At 48.3% G+C, this 14,647-nt stretch overlaps 1 protein-coding gene across 2 annotated transcripts in view; it reads left to right on the forward strand.

The window, feature by feature from the left end:
* hspbap1 (hspb associated protein 1) overlaps window positions 1-10,511 on the forward strand; it is a 118,092-nt gene extending 107,581 nt beyond the window's left edge. For both annotated transcript variants that reach the window (XM_078404377.1, XM_078404379.1), the window contains exons 7-8: window positions 4,306-4,416; window positions 9,525-10,511. In XM_078404377.1, coding sequence (XP_078260503.1) covers window positions 4,306-4,416; window positions 9,525-10,007 — 594 coding nt within the window. In that variant the 3' untranslated portion in view covers window positions 10,008-10,511. The remainder of the gene's footprint in view (window positions 1-4,305; window positions 4,417-9,524) is intronic.
* Window positions 10,512-14,647: the final 4,136 nt, after the last annotated feature.

A 14,647-nucleotide genomic window follows, 5' to 3' on the forward strand; every position in this document is an offset into this window, starting at 1 on the left:
AAAATGACATTTGGTATCTGTAAACAAATCAGTGGAAGTGAATATCCTTTTTTCGAGGATGTTGCCAGGACTGTTGAGAATGATCAGCCATGATCACATTGAATGGCGGTGCTGGCTCGAAGGGCCGAATGGCCTACTCCTGCACCTATTGTCTATTGTCTATTGACTAGAGGGTGTGAGCTATAGGGAGAGGTTGAGTAGGCTGGGTCTCTATTCCATGGAGCGCAGGAGGATGAGGAGAGATCTTATAGAGGTTTACAAAATCATGAGAGGAATAGATCGGGTAGATGCACAGAGTCTTTTACCCAGAGTAGGGGAATCGAGGACCAGAGGACATAGGTTCAAGGTGAAGGGGAAGGGGAAAAGATTTAACAGGAATCTGAGGGGTAACTTGAAGTTAGAGTAATCAATATTCATACCGCTGGGTTGTAAGCTGCCCAAGCGAAATACGAGGTGCTGTTCCTCCAATTTGTGTTGGGCCTCACTCTGACAGTGGAGGAGGCCCAGGACAGAGAGGTCAGTGTGGGAATGGGCGGGGGAGTTAAAGTGTTTACCCACCGGGAGATCAGGTAGGCCTCGGCAGACTGGAACTCCATAGTCAGGCAGCATCAGTTCAGTTTAAAGATAGGGAGCGGAAACATGCCCTTTGGCCCACCGAGTCCTTGGTGACCAGGGATCCCCGCACACCAACACTATCCTACACACACTAGGGACAATTTACAATCTTTACCGAAGCCAATTAGCCTACAAGCCTCTATGTCTTTGGAGTGTGGAAGAAAACTGGAGATCCCTTGAGAAAACACACGCAGGACACGGGCTGAACGTAAACTATGTACAGACAAGCATCTGTAGTCAGGATCAAAGTCTGGTGCTGTAAGGCAGCAACTCGACCGTTGTGCCACAGTGCTGCCCATTTAATTTTTTTTTTTCTAATAGCTTTTTTCTATGGAAGGAAATGCGCAACAATAGACAATAGGTGCAGGAGGAGGCCATTCAGCCCTTCGAGCCAGCACCGCCATTCAATGTGATCATGGCTGATCATTCTCAATCAGTACCCCGTTCCTGCCTTCTCCCCATACCCCCTGACTCCGCTATCATTAAGAGCTCTATCTAGCTCTCTCTTGAATGCATTCAGAGAATTGAACTCCACTGCCTTCTGAGGCAGAGAATTCCACAGATTCACAACTCTCTGACTGAAAACGTTTTTCCTCATCTCAGTTCTAAATGGCCTACCCCTTATTCTTAAACTGTGGCCCCTGGTTCTGGACTCCCCCAACATTGGGAACATGTTTCCTGCCTCTAAGGTGTCCAACCCCTTAATAATCTTATATGTTTCGATAAGATCCCCTCTCATCCTTCTAAATTCCAGTGTATACAAGCCTAGTTGCTCCAGTCTTTCAACATATGACAGTCCCGCCATTCCGGGAATTAACCTAGTAAACCTACGCTGCACGCCCTCAATAGCAAGAATATCCTTCCTCAAATTTGGAGACTTAAACTGCACACAGTACTCCAGGTGCGGTCTCACTAGGGCCCAGTACAACTGCAGAAGGACCTCTTTGCTCCTATACTCAACTCCAACATTCCATTGGCTGTCTTCACTGCCTGCTGTACCTGCATGCTTCCTTTCAGTATTCCTCTCTCTATTGCTCAGGCCCTCGAGTCCAGGCAACTTCAACCTCGACTGTTGCCAAAACTAATTTATACCTTTGCACCGTAGCTCTGACAAAAGGTCCAAGACCTGACACTCTAACTATTGACCACGAGGAACTGCAGATGCTGGAATGTTGAACAAAACACAAAGCGTTGGAGGAACTCAGTGGGTCAGGCAGCATCCGTTGAGAGAATGGACAGACAACGTTTGGGTTAAGACTCCTCTTTCCACAGATGCTTCCCGACCTGCAATTTATTTTCCGGCGCTTTCCATGTCTAGTTGCGATATTTTCGATAGGTGTACAGAAGAAAAATGGAACGAAAATAATTTTTAAAGGGTTAAATTCCGTCCTGATTTAATTGAATGGGGAAACGGGCCATTCAGCCCTTGCGGAAGACCTTACTTTCTGAGAGAAAGTATATTGCAGATTGACATTTTATTTTATTTTTTATATTGAAGGAGGCAAACCAGAGTTCTGCAAATGATTTGTGCAAGTCGTTATAAAAGATGTTTTGTTGACCCTTCAGAAGAGAATGAAATATTGGCGCATTGGTGCTACCTCACAATGCCAGAGAGCCGGGTTCCATCCTGACCTCGACTACGGATGCTTTTTGTACGGAGTTTGTACATTCTCCCCAAAGATACTAGAGGAGCAAGATGAACCACTCCGTCGAAATTGCCTAAACTGAAGTGTAGCACGCAAAGGAGCATAACGTCCGCCATTTTAGTAAGCGAAACCCGCCGTTCGCTCTGCCTCTCGCAGTGTAATCAGTGTTTTGGGGGAACAGTATGTGTGATGATACCATAAAAATGCAGAATATATCTCATCTATCAATTCACAGATTTTTGTCATTTTTCTTTTTAAACGTTTCTGCCTACCAAAATGGCGCCGTGACATACTACGGTTTTTAGGGTCGAGTGGTCTATCTTGCTCGGCTCTATTATCTTTGGTTCTCCCTGTGACCCGCGTGGGTTTTCCCCAGGTGCTCAGGTTTCCACCCACGTTCCATCGACGTGCAGGTTTGTAGGTTAATTGGCCTCTGTAAACTATCCCTATGTGTGTAGAATAGAACTAGCGTACAGGTGATCGCTGGTCGGCGGAGACTTGGGCTGAAGTGCCTGTTTCCACACTGCAGCTCTAAACTAAACTGAACTATAATGCCGTCATCATTTCTAAATGGAAAATTCATATTTCCAATCCTGGAAACTGAGAAGTGAAGTCAGGCAGCAGAACGTTTCAAGTTAATTTAACACAAAAGAGAGACGTAATGAAGAAAGTAAGTAATAGGAGCAGGAGTCAGTCATGCAGTCCCTGGGCTCTGCTCTGCCATTCAAAGCTGATCTGAACTTGGCCTTGTTCCAATCTGTTTCTGTTCCCCAGTACCTTCGCTTCACCAGTCATCCAAACATGATCTCAACCCGAAACGTGACTCTTAGGTAGAAACTGCCAGAGATCTACAACCCACTGAGAGGAGAAATTCCTCCTCGGTTAATTTTTAAATGAGTGGCCCCTTGTTCTGAAAGAGTGTCACCTAGTTCTAGATTCTCTCAAAGAGGAGGGAATCAAGTCCTGGCAGTGTCTAGACATTTAACTACTGGGGCTGCCAATAAGGTTGAAATCTGATTGATTTGTGTTTTTTTAATAAAAAAACAAGTTTCCCCTGATGCACAATGAAGATATAAGGAACTGCAATTTTGTTTTAGTTTAGTTTAGAGATACAGCGCCCTTCGGCCCACCGAGTCCGTGCCGACCAGCGACCCCCCGCGTATTAACACTCTCCTGCACACACCAGGGACAATTTACATTTATACCAAGCCAATTTGCCGACAAACCTGTACGTCTTTGGAGTGCGGGAGGAAACCGGAGATCTCGGAGAAAACCCACGCAGGTCACGGGGAGAACGTACAGACAGCACCCGTAGTCGGGACCGAACCTGGGTCTCCGGCGCTGCAAGTGCTGTAAGGCAGCAACTCTACCGCTGCGCCACCATGTTGGCATCTTGAGCAAAACACTGCAGAAAGATCCCGACTCGAAACATGGTCTGTCCATGATTTTTAATTGAGTTTATTGTCACGTGCACCGAGGTACAGTTAAAATGCTTTTTGTTGCATGTTATATTCAATCAGCAGAAGGACTATACATGATTACAACCAAGCCGTCCACAGTGTACAGATACTTGATGATGGGAATGGCGTTTAGTGCAGGATAAAGTCTAAATTAAAGATAGTCCGAGGGTCTCCAATGAGGTAGATGGGAGGTCAGGGCCGATCTCTAGTTGGTGGTAGGATGATTCAGTTGCCTGATAACAGCTGGGAAGAAACCCCAGCTGTGCGTTTTCACACTTCTGTACCTCTTGCCTGATGGGAGAGGGGAGAAGAGGGAGTGGGAAGAGAAGAGGGTGAGAGTGGTCCTTGATTATGCTGCTGGCCTTGCCGAGGTAGCGTGAGGTGTAGATGGAGTCCAATGGAAGGGAGGTTGGTTTGCGTGATGGTCTGGGCTGCCTCCACAACTCTCTGCAATTTCTTGTGGGCTGAGTTAGCCTGGCACCTTGTGTTTTGGTCTGTTGCACATCCATGGAAAGAGGCACAGAGTTGCCGTTTTTTACTTTCATGCCACTAGAGCTTATGATTCTGATCCTCTCTGTTTCCAGGACGAAGATGATGTAGCCAGAGTTGGGGAGGCGTTGACTCGGACTGTCGTCTGTGCTCTGAAGTCCACTGATCATTCTACTGACACTGCCAGCTGGCTAAATGCCACCGAGGTGCGTGAGTCCGTGGTTCATTTGTCAATACGTCCTTGGTTATCAAACTCAAAATATAAAACCACCAGCAGGTTGGTGCACTTCTTAGGTGAATTTACTGCCAGAGGAGGCTTGCGTGAATAATCCCAGGGGCGATTGGGTTGACGCATGATGAGCGTTTGACGGGCCTGTACTCGCTGGGGTTTAGAAGGATGAGGGAGGACCTCATTGAGGCCTGGATAGAGTGGATGTGGAGAGGATGTTTCCACTGGTGGCCGAGTCTAGGACGAGAGGGCACAGCCTCAGAATAAAATGACGCACCTTTAGAATGGAGATGAGGAGGAATTTCTTTAGTCAGAGGGTGATGAATCTGTGGAATTCTTTGCCACAGACGCATGGAGGCCAAGTCATTGGGTATTTTTAAAGCAGAGATTGACAGGTTCTTGGTTAGTGCGGGTGTCAGGGGTTATGGGGAGAAGGCAGTGGAGGCCAATTCTCTGGATGCTTTCAAGAGAGAGTTAGATAGATCTCTTAAAGATAGTGGAGTCAAGGAATATGGGGAGAAGACAGGAACGGGGTACTGATTGTGGATGATCAGCCATGATCACATTGAATGGCGGTGCTGGCTCGAAGGGCCGAATGGCCTACTCCAGCACCTATTGTCTATTAACTCAGCAGTTCAGGAGCATCTGGGGAGGGAATAGGCAGGTGATGTTTCGAGTCGGGACCCTTCTTTGGGCTCCGTTTTTAATTGATTTGCGCATTGCCAGCTTCCCGCAAGTGCATATGTCTCTAGTTTCCCTCTCCCCTGACTCTCAGTCTGAGGAAGGGTCTCGACCCGAAACGTCACCCGTCCTTTTTCTCCTGAGATGCTGCCTGTCCCGCTGAGTGACTCCAGCGTTTTGTGTCCATCTTCGGTGTAAACCAGCATCTGCAGTTCCTTCCTGCACCATTTCACATGGTTAATGTCATGGTAACTGTCAGGGAAGTGGGTAAGTAGCAATGTGAAAGTCAGTAATGGATACGGTTGGTGCTGACAGGTTCAGCTTCACATAATGCACGATGCAGTTAGGACAAACAGTCTGTAATTCGATGCATCAAAGTGTTGTTAATTAGTTCGGAATTTGTGCTAATTAGGTCATATAAATGATGGCAAAGCGGGTGTGTATTTAAACCCGTGTAAATAAAAAATGTAACAGATTGTATGCTTCAAGCTTATTTGTACTGTACCTGTAGAAAATGAAAAATGTAAATTCATTGAAATCAGCGATATCCAAAAGCAAAATAGTAAAATACAGAATACTGGGAATACTCTGCCAGACAAGATTAAATATGTCCTATCCGCGTCGTACAGCATGGAAACAGGCCCTTCGGCCCAACTTGCCCACGCTGACCAACATGCCCCCAACCAACATTAGTCCCACCTGCCTGCATTTGGCCCATATCCATCTAAACCTTAAATAGATACAAAATGCTGGAGTAACTCAGCAGATCAGATACTATCCCTGGAGAAAAGGAACAGGTGGCGTTTCAGGTGAGAACCCTTCTTCAGACTGAAGGAGGTATAATCCAACATCTGCAGTTTCTTCCTACACATTTCCTCTAAACCTGTCCTATCCATGCACCTGTCCAAATGTTATTTAAATGTTGAGGTGGTACCTGCTTCAATTACCTCCCCCGGCAGCTCGTTCCATATACTACCAGCCTTTGTGTAAAAATGATGCCCCTCCAGTTCCTATTCAACCTTTCCTGCCCCTCACCTTAAACCTATGTCTTCTGGTTCTTAATTCCCCTACTCTGGGTAAAATACTCTGTGCATTTACCCTATGTATTCCCCTCGTGATCTTATACCTCTCTGCGAGATCACCCATCATTCTCCTACGCTCCAAGCACTGTACTCGCTGGAGTTTAGAAGAATGAGGGGGGACCTAATTGAAACATACAGAATAGTGAAAGGCTTGGATAGAGTGGCGGCGTGGCGGCGCCTAACGGCAGCGGCGCCTAACGGCAGCGGCTGACTAGCAGTCTGTCCGTCTTTTTTTTGTTGAGTGTCGGTGTTGGGATGATTTTTATATATATTTTTTTGGTTGTGTATGTGTGGGAGGGGGTGGTGGTGTGTGGGGGGTGGGTGGGTGGGTGGGTGTGGGGAACTTTTCTCTTCCTCACGGCGCGGGGTGCGGCTCGGCTGCGGGGCCTAACATCCCCCGGTGCGGCTCAGCCGCTGGACTTTACATCCCGGTGCGGCTTGGCCGCTGGACTTACATCGCCCGGTGCAGCTCGGCTGCGGGGCTTAACACCGCCCGGTGCAACTCGGCTGCGGGACTTTACACCGCCCGGTGCAGCTCGGCTGCGGGGCTTAACACCGCCCGGTGCAACTCGGCTGCGGGACTTTACACCGCCCGGTGCAGCTCGGCTGCGGGGCTTAACACCGCCCGGTGCAACTCGGCTACGGGACTTAACACCGCCCGGTGCGGCTCGGCTGCGGGACTTTTCACCGCTGGTGCGGCTCGGCTGCGGGACTTAGCTGCGCAAGGCTTGGTCGCGGGCCTTTCATCGCCCGGTTCGGCCGCGAGACGTTTCAGCGCCCGGTGCGGGGACTGTGCGGGTCGGTCAGGGACGAGCTGTCTGTCCGTGGGCGTGGGGAAGAGAGGGGAAGTTTTGTTGCCTCCATCACAGTGAGGGGGTGTTTGGAGTCACTGTGATGGACGTTTGTGTTGGGGTCATGTGTCTTGTGTTCTTTTTTTTTTTCTATGACTGCTATGTAGTTTTGTTCGGTACTTCGGTACCGAACGACAAATAAAGCTCTGTTATACCTGTTATTATGTGGAGAGGATAGTGGGAGAGTCTAGGCCTAGAGGTCCTAGAATTAAAGGACATTCTTGAGGAGAAATTTATTTAGGTAAATCTGTGGAATTCATTGCCACAGAAGGCTGTGGAGGCCGTCAGTGAATATTTTTAAGGGAGAGATAGATAGATTCTTGATTAGTACAGGTGTCAGAGGTTATGGGGAGAAGGCAGGAGAATGGGGTTAAGAGGGAGAGATAGATCAACCATAATTGAATGGCGGAATAGACGATGGGCCGAATGACCTAATTCTACTCCTGTTCCTTATGATCTTATGAATAAAGTCCTAGCCTGCCCAACCTCTCCCTGAGACCCTCGAGTCCTGGCAACATCCTCGTGAATCTTCTTTGCACCCTTTCCAGCTCAAACAACATCTTTCCTATAACATGGTCACCAAAACTGAACCATACTCTAAATATCACCTCACCAAGTACCTATAGGCAATAGACAATAGGTGCAGGAGTAGGCCATTCGGCCCTTCGAGCCAGCACCACCGTTCAATGTGATCATGGCTGATCATTCACAATCAGTACCCCGTTCCTACCTTCTCCCCATACCCCCTGACTCCGCTATCCTTAAGAGCCCTATCTAGCTCTCTCTTGAATGCTCTAGCTCTCTCTTGAATACCTGTCACCTCACCATGCACCATGCAACAATAATGTACTGTATCTGCCTCAGCTAATCCCAACTTCCCACCACCCTCTGCAAGGAAAAACCTGTCCCTCGGGTTCCCTTTAAATGTTTCCCTTTCCATCTCTAGTTTCAGACTCCCCCAACCTAGGAAAAGTCCAAAATCACCCTCCTTATCTTTTCCCCTCATGATTTTGTAGACCTCAATAATGTCCATCTTCAACCTCCTTCACACCTGGGAAAACAGTCCTCTCCTTATTACCCAAGCACTCCTGTCCCATTATGATTTAATGCCACAGGAGGCTGTGGAGGCCAAGTCAATGGATATCTTTAAGGCAGAGATAGATTCCAGATTAGTACGGGTGTCAGGGGTCGTGGGGAGGAGGCAGGAGAATGGAGTTAAGAGGGAAAGATAGATCAGCCATGGTTGAATGGCGGTGAACTTGATGGGCCGAATGGCCTAATTCTGCTCCTATCACTTATGAAGACGAATCTCTCTCCAGAGTAAGCACATCCTTCCTGCGATGGAGACCTTGAATTGCACCCTTGAATTGCACATGAGATACCCAGTGCAGTCTCACCAACATCGTGTACCACTGTAACATAACATCACTACTCTTGTACTCAATGCCCCTACGGGTGTTTGGGCGGGAAGGGTGGAAGTAAAAGGGGTATGTCCTGTATCACGTAAGGTGCCATGAGAAGGTGTGAGAATCGGCCATGGTAGAATAGAGTATCAGAGAGAGAATAGGACTAAATAACAAATGTCCATATGTTCTTAAGTGATAGGAGCAGAATACTGTCACTCATTTTACATATTCTGATTTTTGTCGCTGTGGAGAGGAGCAGTGTGAAAGATAAGGTCATAAATGATAGGAGCAGAATTGGGCCATTCAGCCCATCAAGTCTACTCTGCCGTTCAATCATGGCTGATCTATCTTTCCCTTCCAACCTCACTCTCCCTACTTCTCCTCGTAACCCTTGACACCCTTAGTAATTAAGAATCTGCCGATCTCAGCCTTAAAAATACCCAATGACGACCTCCACAGCCGTCTGTGGCAATGAATTCCACAGAATCACCAACCTCTGCCTAAAGAAATTCCTCCTCATCCCCTTTCGCATGGTTCGACCTTTTATTCTAAGGCCGTGCCCTCCCTTCCTAGATAGAGTTGCTGCCTTACAGGGAATGCAGCATTGGAGACCCGGGTTCAATCCCGGCTACAGGCGCTGTCTGTACGGAGTTTGTACGTTCTCCCCATGACCTGCGTGGGTTTTCTCCGAGATCTTTGGTTTCCTCCCACACTCCAAAAGCGTACAGGTATGCAGGTTAATTGGCTTGGTAAATGTTAAAAAATTGGCCCTGGTGGGTGTAGGATAGTGTTAATGTGCGGGGATCACTGGTCGGCGAGGACCCGATGGGCCGAAGGGCCTGTTTCTGCGCTGTATCCTTAACTAAACTAAGCTCGTGGAAACATCCTCTCCACATCCACTCTATCCAGGCCTTTCACTATTCGGTAAGCACTGGGCAGAAAGCACATCACAGCAACACCCGCCCGCGCCTTTGCGATGCTTTGCTTTAATTAAACCGCAAGTTTGCAAGTGCACAAACGTACACATGTACAATTCCACACATTAACTGTGTTTCTTGTGTGCAGGATGCGGTCACGTCGTACGAATCAAACCTACGCTACGTCAACCTTGCGCTTCAAGCCTGTTTGGACAAGGCAAAGACCGGCTCTCCAGGCAGCAGGAAGGGGAGAGGCCACTGGATGAACCGTTCACCGGCCCTGCCAAAGAAAAGGAAAGGCGATCCAGGAGCAGAAGGATCTGCGGCCACAGGCGGACCGAGGAACCTGGCAGAGCCGAGAGATGCCAGCGACGCCAACGTCTGCTTTGGACCCAACTTGGTGCCGGTTCGGCAAGAAGAGGCAGCTGCTTCAGCAGAGGGCAGAGAGTCTGAGGATCACTCTGCGGTCACCAGCTTGGAAGCTGATCAGCAAGACCTGCACTGCCATCCCAACCCTGCCAGTGGTGACGGGACTCTGATGTCCACTGATGAGTTGATAAACTGCTTGGTCCACCCTGATGTGATTCACTTAATGACTGAGATTCTGCTGGACAGGCATCGTTCCCATTGATCTCACCGTCTCTCACTGACTGAAGAAGGGTCTCGACCCGAAACCCTTCCCTATCCGTTCATTATCTCCAGAGATGCTGCCTGACCCGCTGAGTAACTGACTGCGGCTTTTAGTGTCTATCCTCAGTGTAAACCAGCATCTCACTTACTTGAGATTTGTCACAAGTCACTTGTCAGCACCAGTTTTGGAAACTTATCATCAATAAGACGCGTTTGTCTCACCTTATTAAAAGTCGTATGCATGGTTTGCAAAAGAAGGTCAACTATATTTCTCCTGGTTCTTCAACCATAAGCCTGCTCCATTGTTCAGTAAAATTGTGCCCAACCTTCTCCCTATTTTCAATCCCATTGCGGCCCCAAAATGCATCAGCCTTGGTCTTTGGACTTCAAGATTTCAAGATCAATTCATTGTCACGTGTAACGATTAAGGGACAGTGACATTCGAGTTACAATACAGCCAAACTAAGTGAAAAGCAACAAGAGACACAGCCACGTAAAATAAGATTTGACATAAACATCCACCACAGCGGCTCCCCACATTCCTCACTGTGATGGAAGGTAATAAATTTCAATCGTCTTCCTCTTTGCTCTCCTGCGGTCGGGGCTGTTGAACCGTCCGCAGTCGGGGCCCCCGATCAAAACCCCCACGGCCCACGTCGGTCCGAAGCCCTCGCGTCGGGATGATCGAAACTCCCCGCGTCGGGACGGTTGAAACTCTCTCCGCGGCATTGAGCTCCCGAGTCGGCCTCTTTATACCAGAGACAATGTTAAAGTCCACAGGCCCCGCAGTTGGAGGTCTCCACAGTCGATCCCCGGCAAAGGGATCGCAAGCTCCGCGATGTTAAAGTCCGCGCCGCGCCCGCGGCATGAAGCGCCGGGCCGGTCTCCAGGAAAGGCCGCCAACTCCTCAAAGTTAGGCCGGAGTGGGGACGGAGATACCACACGGAAAAAAATCCGTCAACTCCGTCAAAATAAGAGATTGAAAAAACGTTTCCCCAACTCCTCCTACCCCCACCACCCGCATAAAACAAACCAAGGAACACTAAAACACACTTTTAACACATACTTAAAATAACAAAAACAGAAGAAAGGACAGACAGACTGTTGGCGAGGCAGCCACTGCTGGTGGCGCCCCCCTGGTGGAGAGATACAGCGCAGAAACAGGACTATCGGCCCACCAAGACCGCGGCCACCAGCGATTCCCGCACATTAACAGCAACCAACACACACTAGGGACAATTTAAAGTTATACCAAACAAATTAACCTACACACCTGTACGTCTTTGGAGTGTGGGAGGAAACCGAAGATCTCGAAGAAAACCCACGCAGGTTACGGGGCGAACGTACAAACTCCGTACGGATGGTCATAATATTTTAAATGAATGATCAGCCATGATCACAATGAATGGCGGTGCTGGCTCGAAGGGCCGAATGGCCTCCTCCTGCACCTATTTTCTATGTTTCTAAATGATCACACTTAATAGTCCCCACAGTGATTGATGCTTATTAAATATAAAAAAACAGGGCAAGATTTTGGAGCAGGTAATTTTCTGTGGCAGCATCGTTACCAGATGGTGTTTCAGCATCTGTGAATCCGATTATGACTGTTCAAAAAATATAATTATTAATGGGCTTGCTGCCTGCCCATAGCCACTAGCCCATTCCAGATAACAAGGGTTGGCAAGCCTCATGTTCCCAAGAGTCAGCCTGCATACGTGGTAGGTTGCAAGTAGCAATGGGGCTCAGCTGGTCATCCCTGAAGTCCTGCCCTTTAAACTTTTAGTTTAGTTTAGTTTCGAGATACAGCACGGAAACAGGCACTTCGGCCAAGCGAGTCTACACCACCCAGCGATCCCCGCACACAAACATTACGGGGCTAGGAGGGAGAGATAGATCAGCCATTATCGAATGGCGGAGTAGACTTGATCGGCCGTATGGCCTAAATTCTACTCCTGTCACTTACGACCTCATGACTATCCTACACACACTGGGGACAATTTGCATTTATACCAAGCCAATTAGCCTACAAACCTTGTACGTCCTTGGAGTGTGGGAGGAAACCGAAGATCACGGAGAAAACCCGCGCAGGTCACGGGGAGAACGTACAAACTCCGTACAGGCAGCACCCATAGTCAGGATCGAATCCGGGTCTCTGGCGCTGTAAGGCAGTAGCTCTACCGCTGCAGCACCGAGACCGCCCTGACACCTTTGTCAAAGGCGTTCAAACTATTGTTAAAAGGCATTGAAGTGCCATTCAAACAGACTCTGGACATATTTTCATTTAAAAATAACACCAGACAACTAACGGTTTATTTTTTTTAAAACATGAAGATATATTTTCTTTGATTTATTTCGCTGGAAATTGCAGAGTTGTGGACGCAGCCCAGACCATCACGCAAACCAATCTCCCTTCCATCGACTCCATCCCCACCTCACGCTGCCTCGGCAAGGCATAATCAAGGATCAGTCTCACCCTGGCCACCTCTCACCCTTCTCCCCTCACCCATCAGGCAAAGGGGTACAGAAGTTTGAAAACGCACACCTCCAGATTCAGGGACAGTTTCTTCCCCACTGTTATCAGACAACTGAACGGTCCCATCACCAACTGGAGAGTAGTTCAGTTTAGTTTAGTTTAGAGATACAGTGCAGAAACAGGCCCACCGAGCCCGCACTGACCAGCGATCCCCGCACATTAACACTATCCTACACCCACTAGGAACAATTTACACATACACCAAGCCAATTAACCTACAAACCTGTACATCTTTGGAGTGTGGGAGCAAACCGAAGATCTCGGTGAAAACCCTCGCAGGTCACGGGGAGAACATACAAACTCCCTACAGACAGCACCCGTAGTCAGGATCGAACCCGAGTCTCCGGCGCTGCAAGCGCTGTAAGGCAGCAACTCTACCGCTGTGCCACCATGGCCGCATCTACCACGCATCTAACCCTCCATCTACCTCATTGGAGACCCTCGGACCATTTCCAATTGGACGTTACTGGACCATACTATGCACCCAGCGTTATTCCCTTCATCCTGAATCTGTACACTGTGGACGTCTTGAATCTGATCATATATAGTCTTTCCGCCGACTGGATACCACACAACAACAAAGCTTTTCACTGTACCTTCCGACAGTGTGACAGTAAACAAAAGTAAATTAAAAGATAGACACAAAATGCCGGAGTAACTCAGCGGGACAGGCAGCATCTCTGGAGAGAAGGGATGGGTGACATTTCGGGTCGAGACCCTTCTTCAGACTGTAAAGTAAATTAGACCTCTCAAATAGAACAGTGCCATTCTCGGACTAAGTTGTGTCTTAAGTTGGACACGTTAGAGGCAGGAAACATGTTCCCAATGTTGGGGGACTCCAGAACCAGGGGCCACAGTTTAAGAATGGGTAGGCCATTTAGAACGGTGATGAGGAAAAACTTTTTCAGTCAGAGAGTTGTGAATCTGTGGAATTCTCTGCCTCAGAAGGCAGTGGAGACCAATTCTATGAATGCATTGAAGAGAAGGCTAGATAGTGCTCTTAAGGATAGCGGAGTCAGGGGGTATGGGGAGAAGGCAGGAACGGGGTACTGATTGAGAATGTTCAGCCATGATCACATTGAATGGTGGTGCTGGCTCGAAGGGCCGAATGGCCTACTCCTGCACCTATTGTCTATTGTCTATAATGTTATCAAGATGATTAAACACCGAAGCTGCAATGCTTAAACTGGGATTAGATGGCGAGGAAACTTGTTCACAAGGCTTATTCTGTGGGGCCGCAGGGTGGAGCAGTGGTAGAGTTGCTTCCTCACAGCGCCAGAGACCCGGGTTCGATCCTGACTACGGGTGCTGTCTGCACGGAGTTTGTCCGTTCTCACCGCGACCTGCGTGGGTTTTCACCGGGTGCTCCGGTTTCCTCCCACACTCCAAAGGCGTACAGGTTTGTCACTTAATTGGCTTCGGTAAAAAAATCGGTAAATTGTCCCTAGTGTGTAGAATCGTGCTAGTGTGATCACTGGTCGGCGCGGACTGGGCAGGCCGATGGGCCTGTTTCTAAACTAAACTAAACTGTGACTGCGGCCGTGGTAAGCCATTGATTTGGGATTGAAAACTACATCTGAGACTTGGTGCAGAGAGGGTTAAAAAAATTGTCTTGTTCCCTTTCAGTCAATGCAGTTGGCATTAAGTCAGTTGTAGAAAGATGTACATTGGGGAAACAATTGATTTAATGTCACGGCTCATGAAAGGCACTTAGAAGATCAATTCGTCTTTAATGCTGTAAATCCTACGTGGAGAATGCAGCTAGTTTACCATAAGCTCATACATCCCTCCACCGAGCCTGTCGTCTCCAAATACCAACAGGTTATGACCTGGAGAAAACAGCAGATCATGTGGGAAGACAAGGAGCCTTAGGCTCTGGCTCTTGGTTAATCTGAGCTCAATGGATTTAAGAGAATCTTGTTTATTTCCTGACTTATATAGAGTTTATTTCCTGACTTCAAAAGTATTTTATTCAAAGCTGGGCCCTCCACAGCAATGAAAAACTGAGACCAAGCGTAGACCCGGCAACCATTTTGCTGAACCCTTGCGCTCGGTCCGCCAAGGCCTGCTGGATCTAAGCATTTCAACTCCCCTTCCCATTGCCACTC

Source organism: Rhinoraja longicauda, chromosome 8 (assembly GCF_053455715.1).
Source record: "Rhinoraja longicauda isolate Sanriku21f chromosome 8, sRhiLon1.1, whole genome shotgun sequence".
Taxonomy (NCBI): Eukaryota; Metazoa; Chordata; class Chondrichthyes; order Rajiformes; family Arhynchobatidae; genus Rhinoraja; species Rhinoraja longicauda.